Below are 24,191 nucleotides of genomic sequence, written 5' to 3'. Positions count from 1 at the left end.
TACTGTGAACTATTTATGTGAACATAAAATCAATGCTTATATGGATGTGAGCATCTAGGCCAACTCATGTCACAGGGTTGATTAGACTGGTACCAATTCTCATGGCAATAACTCTCTCACCATACATCACTCATACAGGCCAAGGAAGATGAGATAGGGAATCTGAAGGGTGACACCACCCGTCTGACCAAGATGAGAGAGACCATTCAGCGGAAGCTGCGTAATGTGGAGGAGCAGAAGGCAGAGACAGAGCAAGCCAAAGAAACCCTCAAGTCTCAGATTGTTGCACTTGAGAGAGGTGAGTCAGGAAAAAATAACTCTCATGATCCTTATTTCCATTTTCCTGTTTGTAACTGTGTTAGAATATTGGTGTACATACAACGATAAGCAACCACCAATGGATCTTAGCACTTTGACTATGCATGGACATATTTTGGACATCCTTTAAAGGATAGGATTAGGAAACATGCTAGTATGATTGCGATCATTGGAATACAGCACATTAATCAGCTAGTACTCAGAGTCCAATTTCCTAAAAATTTGTTAAAAATTTAAAAACGCATATTTCGTTGGCAGATCTACATGTCACATTCTAGTATCGCTCAACATGTAGCTTTGTGAAAGAAGGTCCAATTTCATTTATGATCCTCTTATCACACTTTGTTAAGCTATCATTCTGTATCATCATTTTTTTCATATTAGTTCATACTTTTTTTTTTCCAATTTGCATGCAGAGATTGATTCTAACAAGAAGCAGACTGAGATGGACCGTAAGGCCATTGATGACTTGGTGCGTGAGAGAGACATCCTTAACAAGAACTTGCTAAAGGTAGGTCAGAACACCAAGGGGCATTATCGATAGAGATTAAAACAGGGCTTTCAAAATTGATGAAACCATAAACCATTTAAAACCTTGAATGGAAGGTGTATGATCTTTCAGATTTTTTTTTTGTGCTTGATTGTTCAAAGCTGTAGAAGGGAGTGTTGAATGAAGCTTGCCATTAAATAGCAAATTGATTTATGACCATGAATTGGTCTTAAGTCTTGTAAAAATTGATATGTAAAGTGAAATGATTGTAAGGTGGCCTTTTGTGAAAGGAGGTATGAATTGATTTGGAGTAGTAGCTATTGATTTGATTGCAAATTAGCAAATGAAATTTGTATTTAATCGTATATAAGTATCGTGCAACATCAAGCTAATCACATTAGGTTTGTTGGTTGCTAAGTATGGAATCCCTTATATATTTGTGGTTTAAAGCAATATTATGCATGCAACAGCCAACCTCTTTCCCACAATGATATCATGTACCTAATATTCATTATGCCAACCTCCTCTCCACACAGGCTGCCAGTGCCACCCAGAAGCAGCTGAATCTTGTCAAACTGCATGAGCAATCCAAGAAAAACCTGGAGCAGGAGATTGCCAACTACAAGGAAGAAGCACAGAAGCAGCGTAAGATCATCTACCAGCTGGAGAAGGAGCGCGATCGCTACATCAACGAGGCCAGTGACCTCACTCAAAAGGTAAACGGACTATGCATGGCTTTGAACCGTTTTCATACTCAGTTGGGAGAAAATGAAAATTGTTGTGGGATTGTGCATTATTAAAGTGTCTAATTTACATCTGAGAGCTTCCATTTCATGAACATGATGAAGTTAGAGATGCCAGTCTGTAGGATTTTGTCTGATAATCAGGCACTGACTGCTCCTCACTTCTGGTTTTGTATTGTGCAGCACATATTGGGCTTTATAATGTGTTCTGGCTTTTTCAGGCACTGCGAGTAAAACTTGACTCAAAAGCATATGAATTTTGTGATACGGTTAATGTATTCCTTGAGAATTGAAGAATTTGAATATATCTCTTAAGGTGTTTTGTTGTATGCAACACAAAATTGCTAATGTTCCTTACAAAGAACAGAGCATGCTCTTCAAAATGCTGAGACAAAACAGTTCTCGTAACTTTTACAGAAAGATAACAAACCAGCCCTTTTCCAGATTCCCTTGTCTACATTGTGTATTTGCAAAAAAACATCTTGACCAAAGTTGCCAACTTTCGTTCCCACATTGAGCAAAACCTATATCTCGTCCATCTATTCTGTCAGGTTCTTCAACACATGGAGGATGTGAAGGTGAGAGAGATGCAGATCTTTGACTACAAGAAGAAAATTGCTGAAGCAGAGACCAAGCTGAAGCAGCAACAGAACCTCTACGAGGCTGTCAGGAGCGATCGTAACCTCTACAGCAAGAACCTCATCGAGTCGCAGGTAAGGTTTTCCCAAAGTGATGAATGCACATTCATTTATGTTTTACATTGTCTGTTTAAGGGTAATTTTGTTTGCTGAAGAATGGGAATCAAAGAGATTGAAGATGATAGGAATGAAAGTAAATAATGAAAGGTTTATAAATAATGACGTTGAAGAGGAGTAGATAGGAAAATGCTTGATTGGAAATGGAAATGTTTTGACTGAAAGAAAAAAAAGGATGTATCAATGATGAATGAAGAAAATGGAGGAATGGGGATAAGGTGACAGGTAACTTTTCAACTAATGAAATTTCTACCAGACTTGTTTATCAAAATAATACCATTAGAATCTACACTGGATGAATGACACTCGACATCAAAATTTCATTTTGTTTGCCTCTCCCTATCCAGGATGAGATCACTGAGATGAAGAGGAAACTGAAGATTATGAATCATCAGATAGACCAACTGAAGGAAGAGATCACAGCCAAGGAAGCTGCCCTTGTCAAGGAACATCTTGATCATCAAAGGTATGTAGAACCTGGGGAGGGTTTCTTGTGACTGACTAATTTGCTCTTGGCTAATCAGATGCAAGGATTTTCAGTAGCTTGTAACAAATGTATAGTAATTAAAACATCACTGACTGAACTTCTTGAAATGCTCCCCTGAAAAACAGACTTTACTGATCTGGTAGACATACAGTTAGTAATAGTCTAGTCTTCTAGCTGTGTCTAAGTCCATCTTTGCAATTAATTTCGAATGTTTTATGCATAATCCTTGCTAAAGGGAACTTGTACTAATCAAATCTAGTATCTGAATTAATTTTTTTAGAAAAGGCTGTCAAAAAGCAGTTTTCCTGACCATGTATTCCTGTAAAGTTTAACTAAGATTATTCTCCGATACAGTGATGTACCTTGTTGCATTATTGTTCTTAGTATTGGAATCCTCCAACCACATATTTGTGTTGTGTGCATGTAAAACACTGCTGCTCACCAGTAACCATTATGGTACCTGTTTATAAAAGATTAATGACATAGGCATCTCAAGTTTACTGGACACAAAATTGTGTTGAATTCTTTATATTGAAGAGGAGTGGGTATTCATTGAACATATCTAGATAGATCAGGTAATAGATATATTAGTTAATGGTGAAATAACTAGCATAGTTGTCATTCATCTTCTTAATAGAGATACTCTTTTAACAATGATTACCTAAGAAGTAGACATAATGGTGTGAGGTTATCTGTCAAATAATCAAACTGATTATGATTTTCTAGGGTTGAGAAGGAGAAGGAAGCGCTGAAAGCAGAATTACAGCGTATGAAGCAGCAGGCTGCAGAGAGCAAGGCTTACATTGAAGCCCAGGAAGCAGAAGAAAGGAAGCTCCTGAAGATCATCTCTGAGGCGGATGCTGAGAGACTCAGACAGAAGAAAGAATTGGATCAGGTAAAGAACCTTGGTAGCATCTCTGGAAATAATTATTTGTTCATCAACTACGAGGATAATACTGCTCCTCGGCCAAAAAAACCTTGTTTCTCAAATTCCACCAATATCCAAAGGGGCAGTCTTTTTCTTCGACATTGCCTTGTTGCTTTATTTTTCATAAGAGTGATTGTACCTAGACAAGACATCACTTGATAGATTAAGTCATTTAAACAGATTTCCCCCAAAATGGAGTTACAAGATCTTGACATACCAATGATTATGAGTCATTAATGGCCAAGTTATAAGTGACCTTTATTACCAGTCATAAAACTAGTGCTTTGATCACATGATTTAATTAGTTCTTTGTGTTTGATGATATAGCATTTCTTGTTGACAAATAATTGAAAAGTACTCTCATAAACTTGAGCTAGAGCAAGTCCTTGCCAGTGATTATAAACTCTTTTAGTGTATCCTCTTATCAATGATATCAACATTCTCTTTGGTCATCAGGTTATCAGCGAGCGTGACATCCTTGGTACCCAGTTAGTGCGACGTAACGACGAGCTGGCCCTGCTTTATGAAAAGATCAAGATCCAGCACTCCACACTCGGCAAGGGAGAGCTCCAGTACCGTCAGCGTCTGGAGGACATCAGACTCCTCAAGCTGGAGATCAAGAAGCTCCGCAGGGAGAAGAACATCCTCAACAAGAACGTGGCTAATGTAGACGACCTCAGGTATGGTGCCTGCCAGCAGTTAGTTATCAGGGCCCTTCAACATAAAGCTTAACAATTGATCATGGGGCCGATTTGATTTGCATTTGATTGCATTAATTATTATGCATGATCAATCATAGAAATCAATCCTATGAACGATAGCCTAGCATTATGTTAGGTGGCCCAGAGGATTTGTGTAATTCTTCAATCTGACTTGAGAAATTTGCTTGATGTTACTTATTGGTCAGCCATTCTGCCATTTGGTGCGATTATGAGCTTTGCTATAATTGTTATGTTAAGCCCTTTATCTTTATAGGCTTCTGATTCTCATTCTGACCTCTACTTAAATATACCACAGGAACTGATCTTAGTTAAAGGAAGTGAAATAAGGAATTAGCTAGAAAATTCCATTGTGGCATCTTAAACCTCAAGGAAAATGTACAGTTTTCAGTTGAAAATTACAACTTTTTCTTAATATTAATTTTGATTTTATGATTCCATGTTTAGTGTAAAAATTATAGAAAAGAGGTCTTCTTGTGAAGAAATCCTTAACAGTGGGTGCTATGGCAAATTCTATTTGTTAAATATTAAAGTCACAGTCAGGATTATTCTGTCTGGGTACATTCAGGGTGTTAACTGTGGCTTCTGAACCTTTCAAATTCTGTATATTCTTACTTCACACTTTTGAATAGAACCCAGTTATTTTGACTGTATTTGTCGTGCATTTTTGTCTCCAGACGTGAAGTGTACCACCTCCAGCGTGAGCTGCTGAGGGAGCGTACCCGCTGTAAGGCCTTGGAAGAGGAACTGGAGAACCCAATGAACATCCATCGCTGGAGAAAGCTGGAGGGTTCTGATCCTAGCACCTATGAGATGATTCAGAAGATACAGACTTTACAGAAGAGACTCATCCAAAAGACGGAAGAGGTGGTGGAGAAAGAGCTTCTTATTCAGGTAAATATTTAATAATAATGGTGATGATGGTGGTTGTGATGATGGTGGTGATGATTGTGATGATGGTGGTGGTGATGTTGATGATGGTGTTGATGGGTATAATGAAAATGGAGTTGGTGATGATGATGCTGATGATAGTGATGATGTTGATTATGACGATAGTGATTATGGTGATGATGCTTTTGTTGTTGATGATGATGTTTCGGAGGATAAAAATTCTGCTTTATTATAGAATTTCCCAATTTGCCTGGTATATACTTTAATTTATACTAATTGGTGCCAAATCACAGTGTAACCTACTGTCTTTGAGTGTATGAATGAAAGCCACTGATATGAAATTGAATGTATGGTGATACATATAAACCCTGACTATGATGCTTGTATTTACAGGAAAAGGAGAAGTTATATGTGGAGCTGAAGCACATCCTGGCCCGTCAACCAGGACCAGAGGTGGCTGAGCAGCTCCAGATCTATCAACAAACACTCAAAGACAAAACTAAACAGCTCAAGGTAAACTAATTTACATTCTTGTAGAACTATACCAACAAAATAGACTCCATACCGACCAATGGTATTCCGTTGGAAATAAATCCATAACTTTGGTCTGTCCGGCGTCAGTTTTGTCAATGTGATTGTGACATAAACTAGAATCCATGCAGCATGACCATCTCTGTTAACTAGAGTGTCTTGCCTTAAATCTGTTTTTTTTTCTTAGCTGTGCCGTTCATTCTTCCATTACGTTATCTTTTTACAGCATGGATTTAATTGATTTAGGATTAGAAACGTTTCTTCAAAATCAGGTGCAGATTTGACTGTTGTTCTTGGGGGGGGGGGGGGTGCAATGTTGTAAACTATTTTTGCCCCAAAATCTTTGATTCAATGAATGAATAAAATGATAAATGTAATAGATTTCATGGAACTCTAAATTTACCATGTCATTATTATGCATGAATAAATAAATGAACAATTACAGGTTTAATTGAACTCTGAAATACTGTTATTGCACATAAATAAAGCATATGAATACAACAGCCTTCATGGAACTCTGAATATTAGTATTTCACATAAATTTTGAGGTATGTCAAATAATTTCACTTGTTAAAACCATATTTCTTTTCGCAGGGAATGGCCTCCGAGCTGAACATGTATGAATCCCAGGTACAGGAATACAAGTATGAGATAGAGAGACTAGCCAAGGAACTACAAGATGCTAAGAAGAAATACTATGCCCAGAAACGAAAGGAACAGCAAGCAAGGTATCATTCACTTTCAAGTATTACCCCCTTATGATAATTACTTAACCCATTCCATGCTACCGAATCCTTAAGCAGGTATCCAGAGTGAACTTTGAAGGAGTACAGATTAACATGAAAAAAAAAATTCTTGGATAACAATTGTAACAGATGTATCACAGGCAAATGAATATGATATAGTTTGAGTAATTCCGAGCCTGAGCAGAATGTTCATCACTCATATATTTCTATGGGAATGTCCTGTAATGAGGGGGGGGGGCAAGAATCATTTGTATCAAAATTTGTTTCTGAAAGATAGGCATAATGCTACACATGACTTCACCAATGACTTGTAAGTATAACAGGATGCCCAGAGCATATCCTGCTGGTTGAATAATGCAAAACTATTTCCCCATCATCTCCCTTAAAGGACAAGCATAACACTGAAAATTTCATCAAAATTTGATTTAATTAGAAAGTTTTGACATTTAAAATTTTTGCTTAATTTCAAGTAATTTTTGTGATTCTAACAAGAGGGTCCTTATTGTCAAATCTGTAAAAATTGAAATACTGTATGATTCAAAACAAATAATATACAAAAGAAATAGTGAGGGCATTGACTCTCATTTGCATATCAAGATGTGCATATAACTGTTTTGTGAAAAATAAACAATAATGTAAAATGTCATAACTTTCTTATTTGACATCCAATTTTGATGAAATTTTCAGTGTCATGCTTCGTTGATTTTCCTCTTTTTCTTCAAATCAACTTTTTATCTAGGGTGGACTTGACCTTTATATTGTGGATAGTAGATATATGTAATTTCAAAATTATGAAGCTGATAACGTTACATTCATCTGCACATCTGTTGATTGAAGAAATATGTCTTGGGCTTTCAAATTGTTGTTGCATGAATGATAAAAACCATGTTTATATACCATTATCTGTTTTCTTTGCAGAGAGAGGGACAGAGCTTTAGCACAAGCCGGAGCGCCCCCTATCCAACCACAGAGAACAGACGGTCCGAGGTTCACAGGAGGGGGCTTCAATTTAAAGCAGACTGGGAAAGTAGGCGCCAGCTGAAGACCTTGCTCTCATACTAAATCCAATCATATTATATATCTCTTATGAATATTCTACTTACCAAACCATTTTATATGTTCTAACCTGTGACTGCCTTATATTGCTTGGTATTGACACTTTGCTATTATTCAGTGTACCATAATGATAAATATATGGGGGGGGGGGGGGGTAAGTAAAGAAATTGAAGGGAACGTGTATTGAAATTTGTAACTTACAGAATAAGATAATGGTGATCAGCCTTGAAGCATCATTCTTTAATTTCCAAAGGATTGTATTCAATAGCATGCATGAATCTCGATAGGATCACTTTCTGGTAGTTGCAACAATAACGCGACCATGAATATCTTCAATAATATAAGCCAGTATTATTTACTGGTAACCCAAATTGTGCTTTTTGCCTTTGTCATTCTTCTGGATTGATTATTCAGTTACATCTACCATCACTGTCATTGTTTTGCTCTCTTTTTTTTGTATTTACTGTATATGAACTAATCACTTCTATGTTCAGTTCCATATTCTTATATTGTGAAAGATTTCTCTCACCTTTATAAACACAATAAGTAATTCCCCTTATCTGAATACCATAACTTTTCAACAAAATTGGTTTTAGCAAAATAATTTGGCAGGGGTCTTCCTACACTTCGTCGTGTCGTTGCAGGAACGCCCTATGCACCACACTTCCACGCACCTCACCGGTGCAGAAACGCCACACAACTAAGGGCGTTTTTGCGTGCATGCAGGGGCGTTCCCGCACTAACACGACGACTTATTGACTAAGCTTTGTGATGATGTTGATCTGTCAAGTCATGCATGAGTGAGAACACACTAAAGCAAAATTGATACTTCAAAAGTCACTAGTGTCATGGGGGGGGGGTTACTTTTTTGTCATTTATATTGATATTTCAGCATTTAGAAACATTCCAATGTATCAAGCACTATATAAAAGTGGAATATCATTATTATATAATTTCACATTTCTGTAAACTAAGCAAGTCACTGCAAGCCGTCCATATCTTTGTTGTATGCAAATTGAAAACCTTGATATATCTATCATCAAATTAAAATGAAAGTTTCGTTCAAAATATGAACTCGATTAGACATGTGTTATATTTTGTTTGAATATCTTTTAATTCATAATTCATTTTAGTGTTGTATTACAATTTATGCAGTATGATATCCATATTGATGTGAATTTTCAAGCACATATGCAACCTGCAGCAATTCATAGAAATAACAAACACATTTTGTCCATATCCATTTTGGAAAAATCAATTATTGGCAAACCAATACAAAAAATGTACTGAACAACTAAACTTTGATGAGCATGATTAACACATCGGAAAACAAATTACTGTCATCTTCCTTGCCATGTCTGCTACTTGTATTGCCTTTTTTAGAAAATGCAAAAGGTTATTGAAATCACAATCAGAAATTATCAAAATACTATTAAAATTTTTTTTTTAAACTTTCTGATTTTTTCAAGGTAACAACTAATCAATTACAATTCTTTTTAATTGCCTTTAGCCATTTTTTAAAGTCATTAAGAAACAAAGTTTGGCATATTTTATGAACCATACATCTCAACCAGGTTTGAATGAAGACTTTCTGTTTCAGTGCTTTTGATTGACTTGTACCCCCCCCCAAAAAAAAAAAAACACCCGAAAACATATATTACATACACAAAACTCATACATCTTTTAATTCTGTTCGGATTTCTATTTAGAATGCATTCATTTAAAGGATTCACAATGGGTGAAAACGGTTAGGTCAAAGATGATTTATTTTTGTGGGTGCTTCCTTCCGCCGAGATGACCAAAGCAGGCAAAGGGACAACATCCCTGAGAACCGGTAGAACTATCCTGAGATGTTAACAGCTCGTAGCTGATGGTACCTAGGTTACCTCCTCCTATGGACAGAGAAGAGCAGAGAGAAATAGAGATGAAATGAGGATGTATTTATTTATCCATTCATTTATTTATTCACTCGGTTCTTTTGTTCACTTATTCATTTTCTCATTCATCCATGCATTCATTCACTCACTCATGATAAAGATGCAAACAAGAGAGGGGTGAATGGGAGGGTAAGGGAGATGCAGACAGAACATTAGAGAGAGAGAGATAGAAAGAGACGGACCGCAGAACGGGTGGGGAGGGGGTAAATGGGAGACGGTGCCCCCTACGAATTTTCAATGTGAAGAAGAAAAAAAAGGAAGAAAAAAATAAGAGTGTAAAAAAGAAAGTTGTAGGTCATGAAAGTCTATATTACTTCTGTAACGTACTAGTAATTCAGAAATTTTTTTTGGGTCATTTCTAGGCCGTCTTGTAGCCCCGACACCCCTGAATACACAATACAGTGTAATTCAAAAACGTTCCAATTAAGATCGAACATGAGTTAAGTGCTCCTGAATACTTCACCTTTCTTGAGTGACTTTGGTAGTTCTAGTTTCCTCCTGATAAGACCCCCTCCTGATGACGACACAGTTGATGTTCGATTCCCGGGAGTTGATATTTGTGAACCAGGGGTGTAAAAATACACGTTGGCGCCACCAGCTCCATCAACGAGATCGTCTGACGTACACGCTTGCAAGGCGTAATGTCGGTCCGGGGATGAAGTACTGTAGGTCCTTTAAAAACAGAAAGAGGGGTCTTGAGCTTACAATTAAACGTTAGTTATTTAAAACTACAAACGTACGTCATTCTTATTGAGAGCATTTAATCATAACGTATGTTGTTCTACGTGTTTTTTTTATAATTAAATATTTTATAATTTTTGTGTGAAGGGTATGTGGTTTGATATAATAGGGAGAAAATAATATTGCATATCTCCTTCGATTGATGAACAACCACAGTCTTGAAAAGGCGTTGAAATAAAGTAAATCGCCTAACGTCTAGAGCCATATCATATCTCATGGGCGTTTGAGACACCCCTCCACCTCCTGGGCTTTATCAACTTGAAGAACAACAAAAAAAGCACACATACGAAACAGGTAAAAAAAAAAAAAAAGGCGGAGAAAGGGGAGAAGGAGAAGAGAAAGAATGAGAAGAAAAAGAAAAGAAGAAAAGGAAAAGAAGAAGAACTTAGAAGAAAACAAAATATAAGAAAAAGAAGAACAAGGAGGAGAAGAAGTAGAAGATGAAAGGTAAAAGCTTACATGAAATCTGTGTCGTCCTCATCATCTGATGCGAGTTGGCCGTTGAACTCGTGGTTGAGATATAAATGATCACCGATGACATGACCACAGATGATAGTCTGTACCTCGCTTTCCTTCTTATCTACCTCCGACTAACCAATAAACGCACACACACCAAAAAGAATAAGATTAGTATTTTCTCCAGCATTGTTACATGAATAGTTCAACTAATTTTGATAAAAAAAGTTTCAATCGAGTTCCCAATGTCTGCGAGTGATGTACTAAGACAGGGGTTATCTGGCAACCCCCTGGAAACGTGACAGAATTATAAGAGTTGCAATGGGGGGGGGGGGGGGGGCTCTTGCCCCCCAAGTTTTCACGAACAAGAAAAAAAAAGAAAAGGAAAGAAAGGGAAAGAACTAAGGTCTGAAAACTTTGATCAAGTCTATCACAAATTTTGATTTTTGTAATAAAAATATCGATTTTTTGCTCGCTCGCTTCACTCGTAACTTCTTATAAATTTTATGCGAGACGCCGTATCTAGCGCCCTCTAATTTTTTTGTTCATTATGCCACTGAGTTGCAAGATTAAAATGTTCTTCTAACAATCTCTTGAATATCTTTTATTGATATGATATCCCTACTTGATTTCATTTTGTCATAGTTTGTTCATTTCATCCACGTACAATATATAACACACAATAACATTACTCATTATGCATAAAATTTACAAAGTACAAATAATCAAGAAATACATCAGCTAAGAAGACCGTTAAGTACTTCGAAATCGCTAATCCTAAGCATTTATTTTCCATGCCAATGCCCACTATCAAATGCAATAAATTATAAGGGTTATATGCAATTCTGTATTCAATTATTTCATTAGACTTCAACATTGATGTCTTATTTTCTTCTAAGTCTGTTTCACTCCTCGCTCCCCCTTGTCGTGCCCTTATTCCAGCTTATCTTTTTTCCCCTTCAAACAGATACATTTTAATTTCTTAAAAAGTGATGTAACAAACGCAAACTTAAAACTCATCACTCAAAAACATGCAAAAGGTCACCCCTACCCTAATGGCCTGATCTGTTTCTCACTTTTTTGTTTCTGTTTATCTGTTACTTTCAGTTTGAGAGTGAGCAAAAAAAAAAAAAACTTGACACCTCACAAATCCCCATTGGCATTGTAAGGAAAATATCTATACGTAATAATATGGCTTGAAATAGTATCTTCTCTCCAAACATTTGATAACATATTTATGTGGTATAACGCTTGAATAATGATGTCTTGCAATGGATTTTAATCCCCCCCCCCCTTGTAGAATTATGACATCATCGATATGGGCTATGTAACACCAAGGTTTGCGATGAATTGCAAATAATTTATAAAATAACAGCACTGATTCGGCCCTTTGTCAATATTTTAAACCAAATGCGCGTGTAACATTGAAATTGATTGGTCAGTTCATTTAGCGATTGATCGGTAATCTTTGTATTACGGAGTCCTGCATGGATTGATTAAAAGTCAAGTCCACCCCAGAAAAATGTTGATTTTTAATAAAAAGAGAAAAATCAAACTAGCAAAACGCTATAAATTTCATCAAAATCGGAAAAGAAAGTTATGACATGTTAAAGTTTTGCTTATTTTTCACAAAACAGTGATATGCACAACTCAAATGAGACAGTCGATGATGTCTCTCACTCACTATTTCTTTTTTTATTGTTTGAATTATACAATATTTATTTCTTTATAGATTTGACAATCACATAGTATTAAACAATGCTAATTCCACATGTTCAGGGAGGAATTAATCGTCCTTTCACTTGACAATGAGGAGAAAAATTGAATATTTCATATTTCATATCATAAAATACAAAAGAAATAGTGAGTGGATGACGTAATCAGTCTCCTTATTTGCATACTCACCAGGATGTGCATATAAATGTTTTGTGAAATTAAGCAAAACTTTAAAATGTCATTACTTTCTTATTTTACATTTTTGATGAAATTTTCAGTGTTATGCTTGTTGGATTTTTCTCTTTTTATTCAAATTAACTTTTTGTTGGGGTGGACTTGTCCTTTAATTGCAGTCGTGCCTTAGTTTGGCGAAAGTCGAAATTTACATCTCTGCAAAGAATACCTTCTAATTATCCAAACGTGAAGAGATACTACATAAAAATGATGTTATCAAATTATTTGGGAGAAGATACTCTTTCCGGCTATAATGTGCTCATGTATTATTTGTCCCTTTAATTTGGGATTTGCGAGGTACCAAGTTGTTTTTTTTTTACTCACACAGTATAATAAATCAAATTATCAAATTTGTAAATGGATTATGAACAAACTTATTTTCAAATTTTCACTCACCTTCTTGGAGAGTTCCTTAGTCAGTGAGGTTACTTCGGCCTTGGCTTCATTCAGTTCTTCTCGCAACTTCGGTCAGGATGAGAGATCGAGAAAAGAAGAATATTATTTTGAATGAAAAACATGATCTTTAGGTATAATATTTAGAAACATGTTTAAAAATCATTCTGCAAAACTATAAATTCAGTTGCTCTTTTTTTTAATTCGAAAACACATTTTCTCCGGCGACAGTTGCTCCGCTGCAAATTCTACTCATTAATGGAATGACCAACTTCAACCCTGGATTTAACACTATACCCTAGCCTAAACCTAACAAAAAACCCTATTACAAATAGACAAAATAAAGCCCGGAGCAATTGTAGCCGGAGCAAACGTCTTGGTAAATGTCATGTCACCGTAGTGCCCTTATGGATATCCTTTTATTTTTAAAAATTGTTTACAATTCCATAGTTTTATTATTTAATTTTACAATATGTAAATAAAATTATGCACTAATATTACCCCCACCCTCCCCACTGCTTGGACCTGGTGGCCTCAAGTGCTATGCTAGAGCTTTTGTGAATGATGTGCTGACCGGGCTTGTCCCTTAAATTGTTCGTGAACGGAGCAGCAAGCAAGAGGCCACCATGCCTCACCTGGCACAGCTGGATACAAATAGGTGATTCAATTTTAATGTACACAATTTTTTTTATATGTTTCTGTTGCTTAATATTTATTTCTATAGTCTATGTTTGACAATTATATTGTATGCGCTGTGATACGTTTGTGTATAGCACTTATGAATAACCATTATTATCCTTATTATTATTGATATACATCATACGATAGGGCCTAATTAATCATTCGATAATGGTTAGTGTCTAAACTGTTAATGTTGGGGGTAATTCTCAACACTATCCACAAGACTTAAAATAAAAAGCTGTGGTTGCCCCTTTTCCATCTGTATTATACCTTTGCATTTTCCATTACGAGTATACTGCTAGCTTGGGCCTGCTCGATAATAAATTCATTAAAGCCGCGATCCCATTCCTCAGCTAAGCTTTCAGGACCGCCGCCACCACTCCCTCGACTGGAATAGTCCATGGTGACGTCACGCTCCTCAGATGCAGACGCAGTCAGCTGCTGAGGCGTTACCTTAGCAACTAATCATGACACACACAAACAAAATAAACTTGGTTGGTTGACATGATCACAACATTTAGGACTCCTCCAAACTCGAGTAATCTCAACGGTTTAGCAAGCTCATCCATGTAAATTTTAAGGCATTTTGTTTCATTGGAGGTGGGGGAGGGGTGGTGGTTGTAAATATCTATGATCAGGGAAACGCGAGAGTTGTCAGTCTTTGTGAAGAGAAGCGCTTTCAATTATTCATAGTCATGGTTGATGATGGCTGGTATACATTTAGATAATTAAATTCATTTGTTTAATGTTATAAACCAGGGAGCTATTACCTCTTCCACATGAGGCAGGGAGGCTGACGAAATGCCCCCCCCCCTCCCCCTAACCGGTACACAAACTTAAACCAACCAACTTATTACCTTGTGATGGGATCTTTGGGCTGACTGTCTGATGGAATCTAGGCCTGTATTGGAACTCGTTCCTTTTCGGTGAATTGGTGACAACCCCAGTCTTCTCTCTCTCATCGGTTGCTATGGTAACCGATTTCGCTCTGAAATAAATATCAAGTCATTTCGGTTGTTACCACTGATGACATTCTTTTTCTTGAAAAAATAAGAACCATAATCATTCATATTTATAAATGTTAAAAACAATGATAAAAAAAAAATAAAGTAAAAAGTGTTTTTGATTTCACTCAGGTACCTCGGTAGTCCTATACTTGAAGAAGTTGAACTCTTGGGATAGAAATTGGAATCATCGTTGACTTGGAATGCTGACGATCCCCTCAATGAACGCCGACCATCTGATAGATGTGGCTTCCAGTCTTCAGATCTACCTCTGGATGGATTCCTTAGAATCTCTCCATCTTGATGATGAGGGGTGGAGCGATAAATGGAGGAAGGGGAGACATCAAGAGAGAGAGAGAGAGAGAGAGGGAGGAGGGGGGGGGGGAGAATTACGGAGATATATTAAGACAAAATGAAGATAGGATGATGGATGGATGGATAGTTTGATTGATTGTTAGCTAGCTAGCTAGATAGGTTGAGATAGATAGGTAGACAGGTAGGTAGATAGGTAGGTAGGTAGATAGATAGAAAGATACGGTTGTGCTCAAAAGTTAGTGAACCTCACCACAAAATGGACCCCTTCATGCTGAGTGTTCAGCGAACCCAGAGAAACAGTTCATGTAATTTTATATCACCTGACTTTACAATTGAATATCTAAAACATGGCAGAACTTAAAAACATTGAATACGTTCATTTTATGTTGGGGTTCACTGAATTTTAGCACCACTGTAGATGGGTGATAGAAATACCAATATACCACCAACTATGCAGTACTCATTATTATTATTTTTTAATTCTCTTGGACACTTACCTACTTCGTCATGTTTATAGGCTCTGCCATGCATACATTGGAAATTTAAGCAACCCATGCGTTTCCAAAATAATCTCATCCACCATGTCTTGAAAATTTCACCGTTTTATTTTCAGAAGGTACCCCAGTTATGAGTATGATGATAATATATCTAGAACTGTATTTGCGGGGGGGGGGGGGTTCTGGTATTTTTAATTTGCTCCGTTTTAGAATGTCAGACATTTCACACTGTTTAAGCTAGTTATGTTATTTTGTATCATGCATTATTTATTTCATTTTTGAGGCAAAATTAAAATGAATCGAGTAATATAAGAGTCCCTTCATAATCTATAGATGTTGCCGATTGATCTGCTACCAAAATATCAAAATGATCAAAGTGGGAGAATTGTCTTTCTGTTTGTCAATTCACGATGTATTGCGGATTTATCCATAATTCACAATCTTCCCATTATATTGTTCAAAATATTTTGAACCTCAGGGGCCCGTTTCATAAAGAGTTACAATTATTGACTGTTGTAACTTTGCCATTGTGGAAATTACATTGGTAACCATAGTAGTAAAAGTACAACAGTTGTCATTCTTAAAGGCCAAGTCCACCCCAGAAAACAAACATAACGCTGCAAATTTCATCAAAATCGGATGTAAAATAAGAAAGTTATGACGTTTTTAAGTTTCGCTTATTTTTCACAAAACAGTTAAACGCACAACTCAGCGATATGCAAATGAGAGAGTCGATGATGTCCATCACTCACTATTTCTTTTGTTTTTTATTGTTTGAATTATACAATATTTCAATTTTTACAGATTTGACAATAAGGACCAACTTGACTTAACCATAAACTGTTAAAATAATGGTAATTCCACATGTTCAGGGAGTAATAAAACTTTGTTTCACATGACAATGGGGAGAAAATTAGAATTTTTCATATTTCATATAATAAAATACAAAAGAAATAGTGAGTGGGTGACGTCATCAGTCTGCCAATTTGCATACCGTCCAGGATGTGTATATAACTGTTTTTGTGAAATTAAGCAAAAGTTTAAAATGTCATAACTTTCTTATTTTACATCCGATTTTGATGAAATTTTCAGTGTTTTGCTTGTTGGATTTTTCTCCTTTTATTCAAATCAACTTTTTGGTGGGGTGGACTTGTCCTGAAACGAACCACTGGAAGGGGTTTTCTTTCATAAAGCTGATTGTAAGTTATGAGCTACGACTGGTGATCCTTAAAGGACAAGTCCACCCCAACAAAAAACTTGATTTGAATAAAAAGAGAAAAATTCAACAAGCATAACACTGAAAATTTCATCAAAATCGGATGTAAAATAAGAAAGTTATGACATTTTAAAGTTTTGCTTCATTTCACAAAACAGTTATGTGCACATATCGGTCGGTATGCAAATGAGGAACCGATGACATCACTCACTCACTATTTCTTTTGTATTTTATTATATGAAATATGATTTTTTTCATTTTCTCGTCATTGTCATATGAAATGAAGTTTCATTCCTCCCTGAACACGTGGAATTCCATTATTTTAGCATTTTGTGCTTCAGGCAAGGAGGCCCTTATTGTCAAATTCGTAAAAATTGATGAAATTGTATAATTCAAACAATAAAAAACAAAAGAAATAGTGAGTGAGTGACATCATCGACTCTCTCATTTGGATGTAACTGGCTCGTTCATATAACTATTTTGTTAAAAATAAGCGAAACTTTGAAATGTCATAACTTTCTTATTTTACATCCGATTTTGATGAAATTTTCAACATTGTGCTTGTCTGATTTTTCTCTATTGATTCAAATCAACATTTTTCTGAGGTGGACTTGACCTTTAATAATATACACCAACATAAAATTAATGTGCATTGTTAACGATTTAGCGCTTGAAAAAGGATCACCATTCGTTCTTAAAGTCGTTTATAACTGTATAACTATATGGAACGGTCATAACATTTCTTATTTGGTTAATTCATTGTTATAAAAAAAAAAAACATTTTTTTTTTTTTTTGGGGGGGGGGGTGTGGTTAAAGTAACGGTGATATTGAAATCTGAACAGTATCGTACGCTACGAAAAACACGGAATATACCAGTTACGACACGGTGTTGTTCAGTGAGAGAGCCATGGCCAAGATTCCTCTCATCCGTTCCGAGTACTCTGGTCAGAAGGTCTACTGCAGATTGGGCCGCATCCAACAGGTTTACTGCTGATCGGGTCTCATCCAAGATCTGCCGACTATCGTTCATGACTGAGGAGAAGTCAGTATTGTACCCGGCCGGAAAACTCGATCGTCAGGGGGGAAACTATTTTCTGACAAGCAAAAAAAAGTTATTGAAATACGCTGCCCCTCCCCCATTAGCTAAGCTAGTCACGGTGGGTAGAGCAAATCTCGTGTGTAATCCGAAAGTCAAGCAACCCCGCCACATTCAGTTTAACGTCATAATATGACAATCGGAAGAAGTTTGGACATTGTGGATAAGACATAATATTTTGCTGCGGATTACTAACGATAGAGATTCTAACCATTTATTCATATGACTGTGCTTTTTATTTCTCCCATTCCCCCCCCCCCTTCCATTTTTTTTCTCACGAGGCCTACTTGATACATCATCATATTATGGGTCGCTCCATGCCTGCCCATTTCCCGCGTCGGCCTTATGTATGCCTCCATGTAGACCAACTTCGCATTCTAGAGGTGATACAATCCTTTATATAATTTGTTTATCATGCAATTCTGACAGAGAAATTAAATGAAACGCACCTATATCGGCCTGTTAGTGACATCTTCCCCATGCAGTACATGATTACCCTCCCTTCCTCCACGATCATAATCATACCACCCACTGTATTATCCATACAAAGCATCCCAGCACCATTGCGACCACAATCGGCACATACATCTTGATCAGCGGTTTCATGACATTTGCTCCGGCGACAATAAGCCAGTTCGGAGTTCCGTTCTGCGCATGATCAGAAGAAGATTTTGTACCATATGGACCTATATATGAAGAGATGGACGATTAACGCGAGCATTTCTTTGATCCAATGATAGTCACCATCACCTGGTTATGTGCATCTTAATAAGAACATACGGGCGTTGTGACAATAGCAATTACCATGACTACCAAGGCGTATCTGATCAAAGCCCGGCTCACACTATGCGATTCATTGCGATCCGAATTTTAAAGAAATTGTGATAACATTTTATATGAACATTCCAACCTATAAAATATTACGGATCAGAGTAAGAGGGCTACTGAAATCGAAACTCAGTCCAGTTCGAGCCTCCCTGAATGAATAAAAAAAATTAAATTCCAAATCGTAATGACGTCATCATCGGCTGCGACTTGAAGCCGATTTGGACATTACTCGGACCAAAGGGCTTGCTGCAAAGTAAAAATATGATTTTAGTATTTTTGACATCATGCAAAATTTTACTTCTTGGAACTTTCTTGAAAAATCGTGTCGCATCAAATCGCACAGTGTGAGACGGGCTTTCATAATCGCTCTTGCGATCGCTTGCGATCATTTTGGTCACAATATTATGTTGCACACAATCGCGACGGTTGTAAGCAGTCGCACCACCAATTGTGAAAGGGGCTTTAAGGACGGATCAATTTCCCCGGTCTTAGTTTTGTTGGCTGATACCCTGTTTCAGCATGTGCCTTTCAATCGACATACTTCATATTTGGAGCAGCAATTTTGAGAAGCAGACGATTTCTGTGATATAAAATATGATTCGATCCGGGCGCACGTAAGGACCTCATTAACATTGAAAGATACACGATCTATACCTACACGTTATGTGCCACGTATTTCTGGAAAATTATGGAGAAACTTGGGAAAATTGAATTTTAAATGGTTATCAATGACAAATTTGCCTCTATATCAAAATATACAGACATTTTCCCAATAACAATAACAGTCACATTTTAGTGAAGTTATTAGCTATGAATGTCCATCTCTTCATAGGTCCATGTTTGTACTAAAGTGACATGGTGGTTTGATAAATTATTCATTGAGATAAGCACCAAATTTGGTGTCTTGATTTTTATATATTCTTTTGAATTTAGATTTTCATTAGATCCACAAAAAACAACAATGCGTCCACTAGAGACTGGTATTGCACAGTTGGCCAGGTACATTGTTATAACAACTTGCTAATGCGTTCGAAATAGAAATGTAACAAATACCTTATTCATTGGTGTACTATTCTGGTCACCTGGTCTTTGCAATTTCTGCATCCTGCTATATAAAGCATGCTTACATAATAATTATCTTACTTTGAAATCTGCCTATCATAATGAAAGAAATGAAAGGTCATTATTTTGACCAAAATTACCCATGAGGTAACTCCGAACTGGTTATTGCTCCACTCTCAAATCCACACACTAATCGAATGACCAACTTGAACCATGGGTTTAAGCAAGGAGGTTTCAAATGAGATGGAGTAACAGCAAATAAAATCTCTTTGAACAAGGTTAAAAACCGCCAGCAGAAAGTATGTCAGGCATGCACTTTGCTCAACATCTCCTGCAATTGTGTTGACAAATGATTCCCGCATGACTCCGCAGCTATAGGTCATACATAAAGGGAAATATGCTTTTGTGATGATAATTACTTTTTCGCCGCATCTTGGTCTCGTTATATGTGTAGTACATAATTCGGAGGCATGCGAAAATAAACTATGCAATATGTCCTGAAATATGACTCAAATTTGCTCGACTAGGCACGTGCGGGCACTCATCTGGCATATACAGTAATGAATAACAATATTCCACCGACCACATTTGAAATTTTCATTCTCCGCAAACGATCGGAAAAGTGTTAAAATCTGGTCTCAGTAAAGGTCAAATTCTTTCTTTTTTCACTAATTAAAGGTTAATTGATGTAATCTGGACAAATATCTCGTCGTAATAGTGCTTGGTTATTGATGTTTTGTCATGCATTCAAATTTCAGTTTGCTTATTAATATGAAAGATGGAAAATTGATACAAATGAATATTCGTAAAATTTCACCCCTCGGATTTCTTCACTGAAACTGGCGGCTTCGAAGGCGGACATCAAAAAGGTCCTTATTGCCGTTCTTTCTTTTGTGTTTCTTTAGAAATGAACAGCTGCTTGAATAAATTTGTTGCCTGTTGGAACTCCAGTCATAGAATCTTCTTGGTTTAAGACTATACCCTACCCTAAACCCAGGGCCGTAGCCAGAAGCATTTTGTTGGGGGGGGTGTACCAGCTAAATTTGCCAACTAAATTTGGCGTGACAGCGCCAACGTGAGCACAGGGGGAGTCTGGTGGGGGATGTGCCCCCCCCCCTACAATAATCACATGCTAAAAGATTTTGAATTTTTAGTATTTAATAAGTGGCATTTGGTGAATACTTTAAGGTAAATTATACAAAGATATACAAAGATATTTGCACTTTAAAAATAAACATTTTGGATCAAAATAGAAAGGCTAGTGTGCCGTAGTTGCTAACTTGCAGTATAATGATATACCCTATATGCATTAATAATATCAAAATTAAAGATTTGTTAATTTTTAATTGACCTTCTGTGCAAGATGTCTCAACTAAAATTTCAAGAGTGCTACTGCTAACAGTGGCGTACCGTGGGTCACGGTATTGGGGGTGGGGGGGCACCAGCAATTTATAGTCATTAAGTGGGCGCGCGAAGCGCGCTCAATTGCCAGGTATACTGACCTGATAGGGACATTTTAAGGACTGTGCCATTAAAAGGGTATGTATCTTTGTGATCAAATAATGAGAGCGCGAAGCGCGAGCTGAAAATGTTTGATATTCAGTCCTAAAAAGGGACATAATAAGCAAAGTTTTGTAATCATGATACGTACCTGTCTTACAAAACAAACAATGCGAGCGCGAGGCGCGAGCTGAAATTTTTTGTATAACTTAACCCTAAAAAGGGACATTTTCAGGACTATCTTTTGGAATTAATGAAGTGCGTACGTATCTCATCATAGTCATCTAATGCGAGCGCCAAGCGTTTGCTGATTTTGTTAGAATTACACTGGCACATGAAGCACTTTTTGTGGTCATTGTAATCATGAACATGATACGTATTTCACTAATGAAATATTGCGGGCGAGAAGCGCGAGCTGACAATTTTTGAAATTCAGACCTGAAGAGGGGCATTCTATGGCTTGTTTGTAGGAATTTACTATTTCACTAATTAAGTGATGCGAGCGCGAAGCGCGAGCTGAAAATTTGTTATAATTAGATAAGAAAAAGGGACATTTTAAGGACTGTCTTTATGAATTCGTGCACTGCAAAAACGCCGGTGTTGATTTAACACCATGCAGCCCGGTATCTATATCGGTCCACACCAATGCGAACGTAAGCACAGACTTGAAATGTTTTATTAAGGCCTTAAAAGGGGGAATCACTTTAAGTATATAGTCATGAAAAAAGCATATGTCACTACATAAAACAATGATAACTTGAAGTGCAAGGAGATAGTTTGGTGCATAATCTTTATGGGCTTAAAATACAACAGGACTATATATCTCATTAGTCAGACAATGCGAGCACCAGGAATGATGCAACCCCAACCTGCCCCCATCCCCACCCTAAGCACCTTCTGACACCATAAATAAAAAAAAAGTTTAGTAAAAATAACTTAGAACATTTTTGTGTTTTTTGCCAACTGCAAACTTGTAGACAAGTCTACAAGTTGTAGACTTGTCTTCATGAATTTGCCAACTGCAGAGTTACCAGTTTTTTTAAGTCATGTGTTCTGTTCTTTTTAGATCTGAAACGGGGCAGTACTTGTACATCACTTTGCTGACTGGTAGAGCGTATAGTGTTCTGCCACTTTAATAGGCCCACTTTATAATTTGCCAACTATACTTTGGCTTTGATTATTCAACTTAAACCTTGGAAATCCATCCCACCCAATATTTATGTAGCTAGTCTTGCCTCTAATTTTACAAAACTAATGTGTTTGTTAAATCGTCAATAATTGTGGTATAATTTGCAAACTAACAAGCTTGTTCATATTGGGGGAGGACCGGGGGCTTACTTTGTGTGTTATTATAGCTCCATCTGTTTTGTACTTAGTATTTTGCTGACTAGTAGGGCTCTAAGCCTGGCTACATGGACTTGGATTTGCCAATTGGTTGTCTTTACTCTAAAAGTCGTAACCTTCTTCGAAGTTAGTACCCCTATTTTTCTTTCCTTTTCTTTCTTCTTTCTTTCTTTCTTTCTTTCTTTCTTTCTTTCTTTCTTTCTTTCTTTCTTTCTTTCTTTCTTTCTTTCTTTCTTTCTTTCTTTCTTTCTTTCTTTCTTTCTTTCTTTCTTTCTTTCTTTCTTTCTTTCTTTCTTTCTTTCTTTCTTTCTTTCTCTCTTTTCCCCCTCTCTCTCTCTTTCTTTCTTTATTTTTCTCCCCTATCCTCCATTTTGCCAACTGGTACATGATTTTGCCGACTGCCACGAATGTTGGGGGGGTGTCACACCCCCCCATACCCCCCCTCTAGCTACGGCCCTGCCGGGGCTAAACCTGACATAAAACCCTATTGCAACCACAACCCTACGAAATTAAGCCCGGTCTCAGGAGCAAGTACGTGTCTCCTGATCGGTTTGCAATCAATACCAATAAGAAAACAGATCAACATACATGTATCAAAATCCACTGACATCACATTACCATCATTCAAATAAAAAAACTTCATCAATCAAGCTTCTGATGATAATCAACATCATTACCGATTCTCAAAGAACACTCCTCCTCATCATCCACAAGAATGTGATTAAGATAGGAATATAACTTACATGATAATCACAATTTTAGTTTGCCAAAATTAAGGAAACGGCTAAACTAACCTGTATTCCTTTGGTTCCAAGTTGGACAAGGTTGCATCCTGCACAGAGCAAACAAATTATTAAGGGGCGGATTTAGAATTTCAGGGGGGGGGGCATATAATTCCAGTTCATCGTGATTTAGCCGTGAACCAGAATAGCCTGGTGGTTAAGTCGCTGTCCGGAAAGCAGTAGATGGCAGGTTCGAATCCCACTGGTTCCAATTTTTTCTGACTTATGATTTCATTACAGATCGAGCATGCAATCTTAAACACATAGGAGTAATGCCTAGGCCTACTGTTAGTATTCAACTTTGCATGCACAGGGGGGGGGGGGCGTGCCCCTGCATACACCCCCTGGATAAGCTCCAGCTCGTTAACAATGAAATGAATCAAATGCACATTATAATTATAAAAGAAGATTACGGACCTCAGTAGAACTTGATCTTCAAACAGCTGAATTCACCATCTTGATCCGTTTTAACACTTTCAAAGATGATAGACGAAAGCAATTAACCCTTGCATTTATAAAGATTATTCGAGTCGGATAATGGACCATTTAAGCATAGACCTTGCTATGGTTTAATGTATCGAGATGTCCTTGGTATGCACGCTATTTTTCTACAGCATGCACAGTATCCTTGTGATGTGATTGAGTTAAATTTATTGGACATTATTGTGACAACGTATATCAATTCCAACCAGTTTTCAAATCAATGAGCTACAATACTTGGAAT

General features: G+C 36.9%; 2 protein-coding genes across 10 annotated transcripts in view; one reads left to right on the top strand and one right to left on the bottom strand.

The window, feature by feature from the left end:
- Nucleotides 1-8,738, top strand: part of LOC135156217 (cilia- and flagella-associated protein 58-like) — a 15,839-nt gene extending 7,101 nt beyond the window's left edge. For 3 of the 4 annotated variants that reach the window (XM_064107928.1, XM_064107929.1, XM_064107930.1), the window contains exons 8-18: nucleotides 139-298; nucleotides 735-829; nucleotides 1,345-1,524; nucleotides 2,103-2,264; nucleotides 2,654-2,772; nucleotides 3,520-3,688; nucleotides 4,178-4,401; nucleotides 5,118-5,334; nucleotides 5,725-5,844; nucleotides 6,457-6,590; nucleotides 7,527-8,738. In XM_064107928.1, the coding sequence (XP_063963998.1) occupies nucleotides 139-298; nucleotides 735-829; nucleotides 1,345-1,524; nucleotides 2,103-2,264; nucleotides 2,654-2,772; nucleotides 3,520-3,688; nucleotides 4,178-4,401; nucleotides 5,118-5,334; nucleotides 5,725-5,844; nucleotides 6,457-6,590; nucleotides 7,527-7,650 (1,704 nt within the window). In that variant the 3' untranslated portion in view covers nucleotides 7,651-8,738. The remainder of the gene's footprint in view (nucleotides 1-138; nucleotides 299-734; nucleotides 830-1,344; nucleotides 1,525-2,102; nucleotides 2,265-2,653; nucleotides 2,773-3,519; nucleotides 3,689-4,177; nucleotides 4,402-5,117; nucleotides 5,335-5,724; nucleotides 5,845-6,456; nucleotides 6,591-7,526) is intronic. The other variant, XR_010295349.1, reaches the window with a different exon arrangement.
- Nucleotides 8,390-24,191, bottom strand: LOC135156218 (uncharacterized). 6 transcript variants are annotated; one of them, XM_064107932.1, is made up of 10 exons: nucleotides 23,885-24,191; nucleotides 23,480-23,517; nucleotides 17,729-17,949; nucleotides 14,963-15,125; nucleotides 14,680-14,810; nucleotides 14,093-14,283; nucleotides 13,145-13,210; nucleotides 10,802-10,932; nucleotides 10,065-10,273; nucleotides 8,390-9,556 (listed from the first exon to the last, which is right to left on the bottom strand). In XM_064107932.1, the coding sequence occupies exons 3-10, from the start codon at nucleotides 17,883-17,885 to the stop codon at nucleotides 9,429-9,431; spliced, it is 1,176 nt and encodes a 391-aa protein (XP_063964002.1). In that variant the 5' UTR covers nucleotides 17,886-17,949; nucleotides 23,480-23,517; nucleotides 23,885-24,191; the 3' UTR covers nucleotides 8,390-9,428. The 6 variants fall into 6 exon arrangements, with proteins under 6 accessions (XP_063964002.1, XP_063964003.1, XP_063964001.1 ...); XM_064107931.1 differs by having other exon boundaries at nucleotides 8,760-9,556; nucleotides 17,729-17,887; nucleotides 23,885-23,949; XM_064107933.1 differs by lacking the exon at nucleotides 23,885-24,191 and having other exon boundaries at nucleotides 23,480-23,547.

The sequence above is a fragment of the Lytechinus pictus genome, chromosome 12 (genome assembly GCF_037042905.1).
Source record: "Lytechinus pictus isolate F3 Inbred chromosome 12, Lp3.0, whole genome shotgun sequence".
Lineage (NCBI taxonomy): Eukaryota > Metazoa > Echinodermata > Echinoidea > Temnopleuroida > Toxopneustidae > Lytechinus > Lytechinus pictus.
Note: the sequence above shows the minus strand (reverse complement) of the source record. Positions and strands in the feature narration are given on the sequence as shown.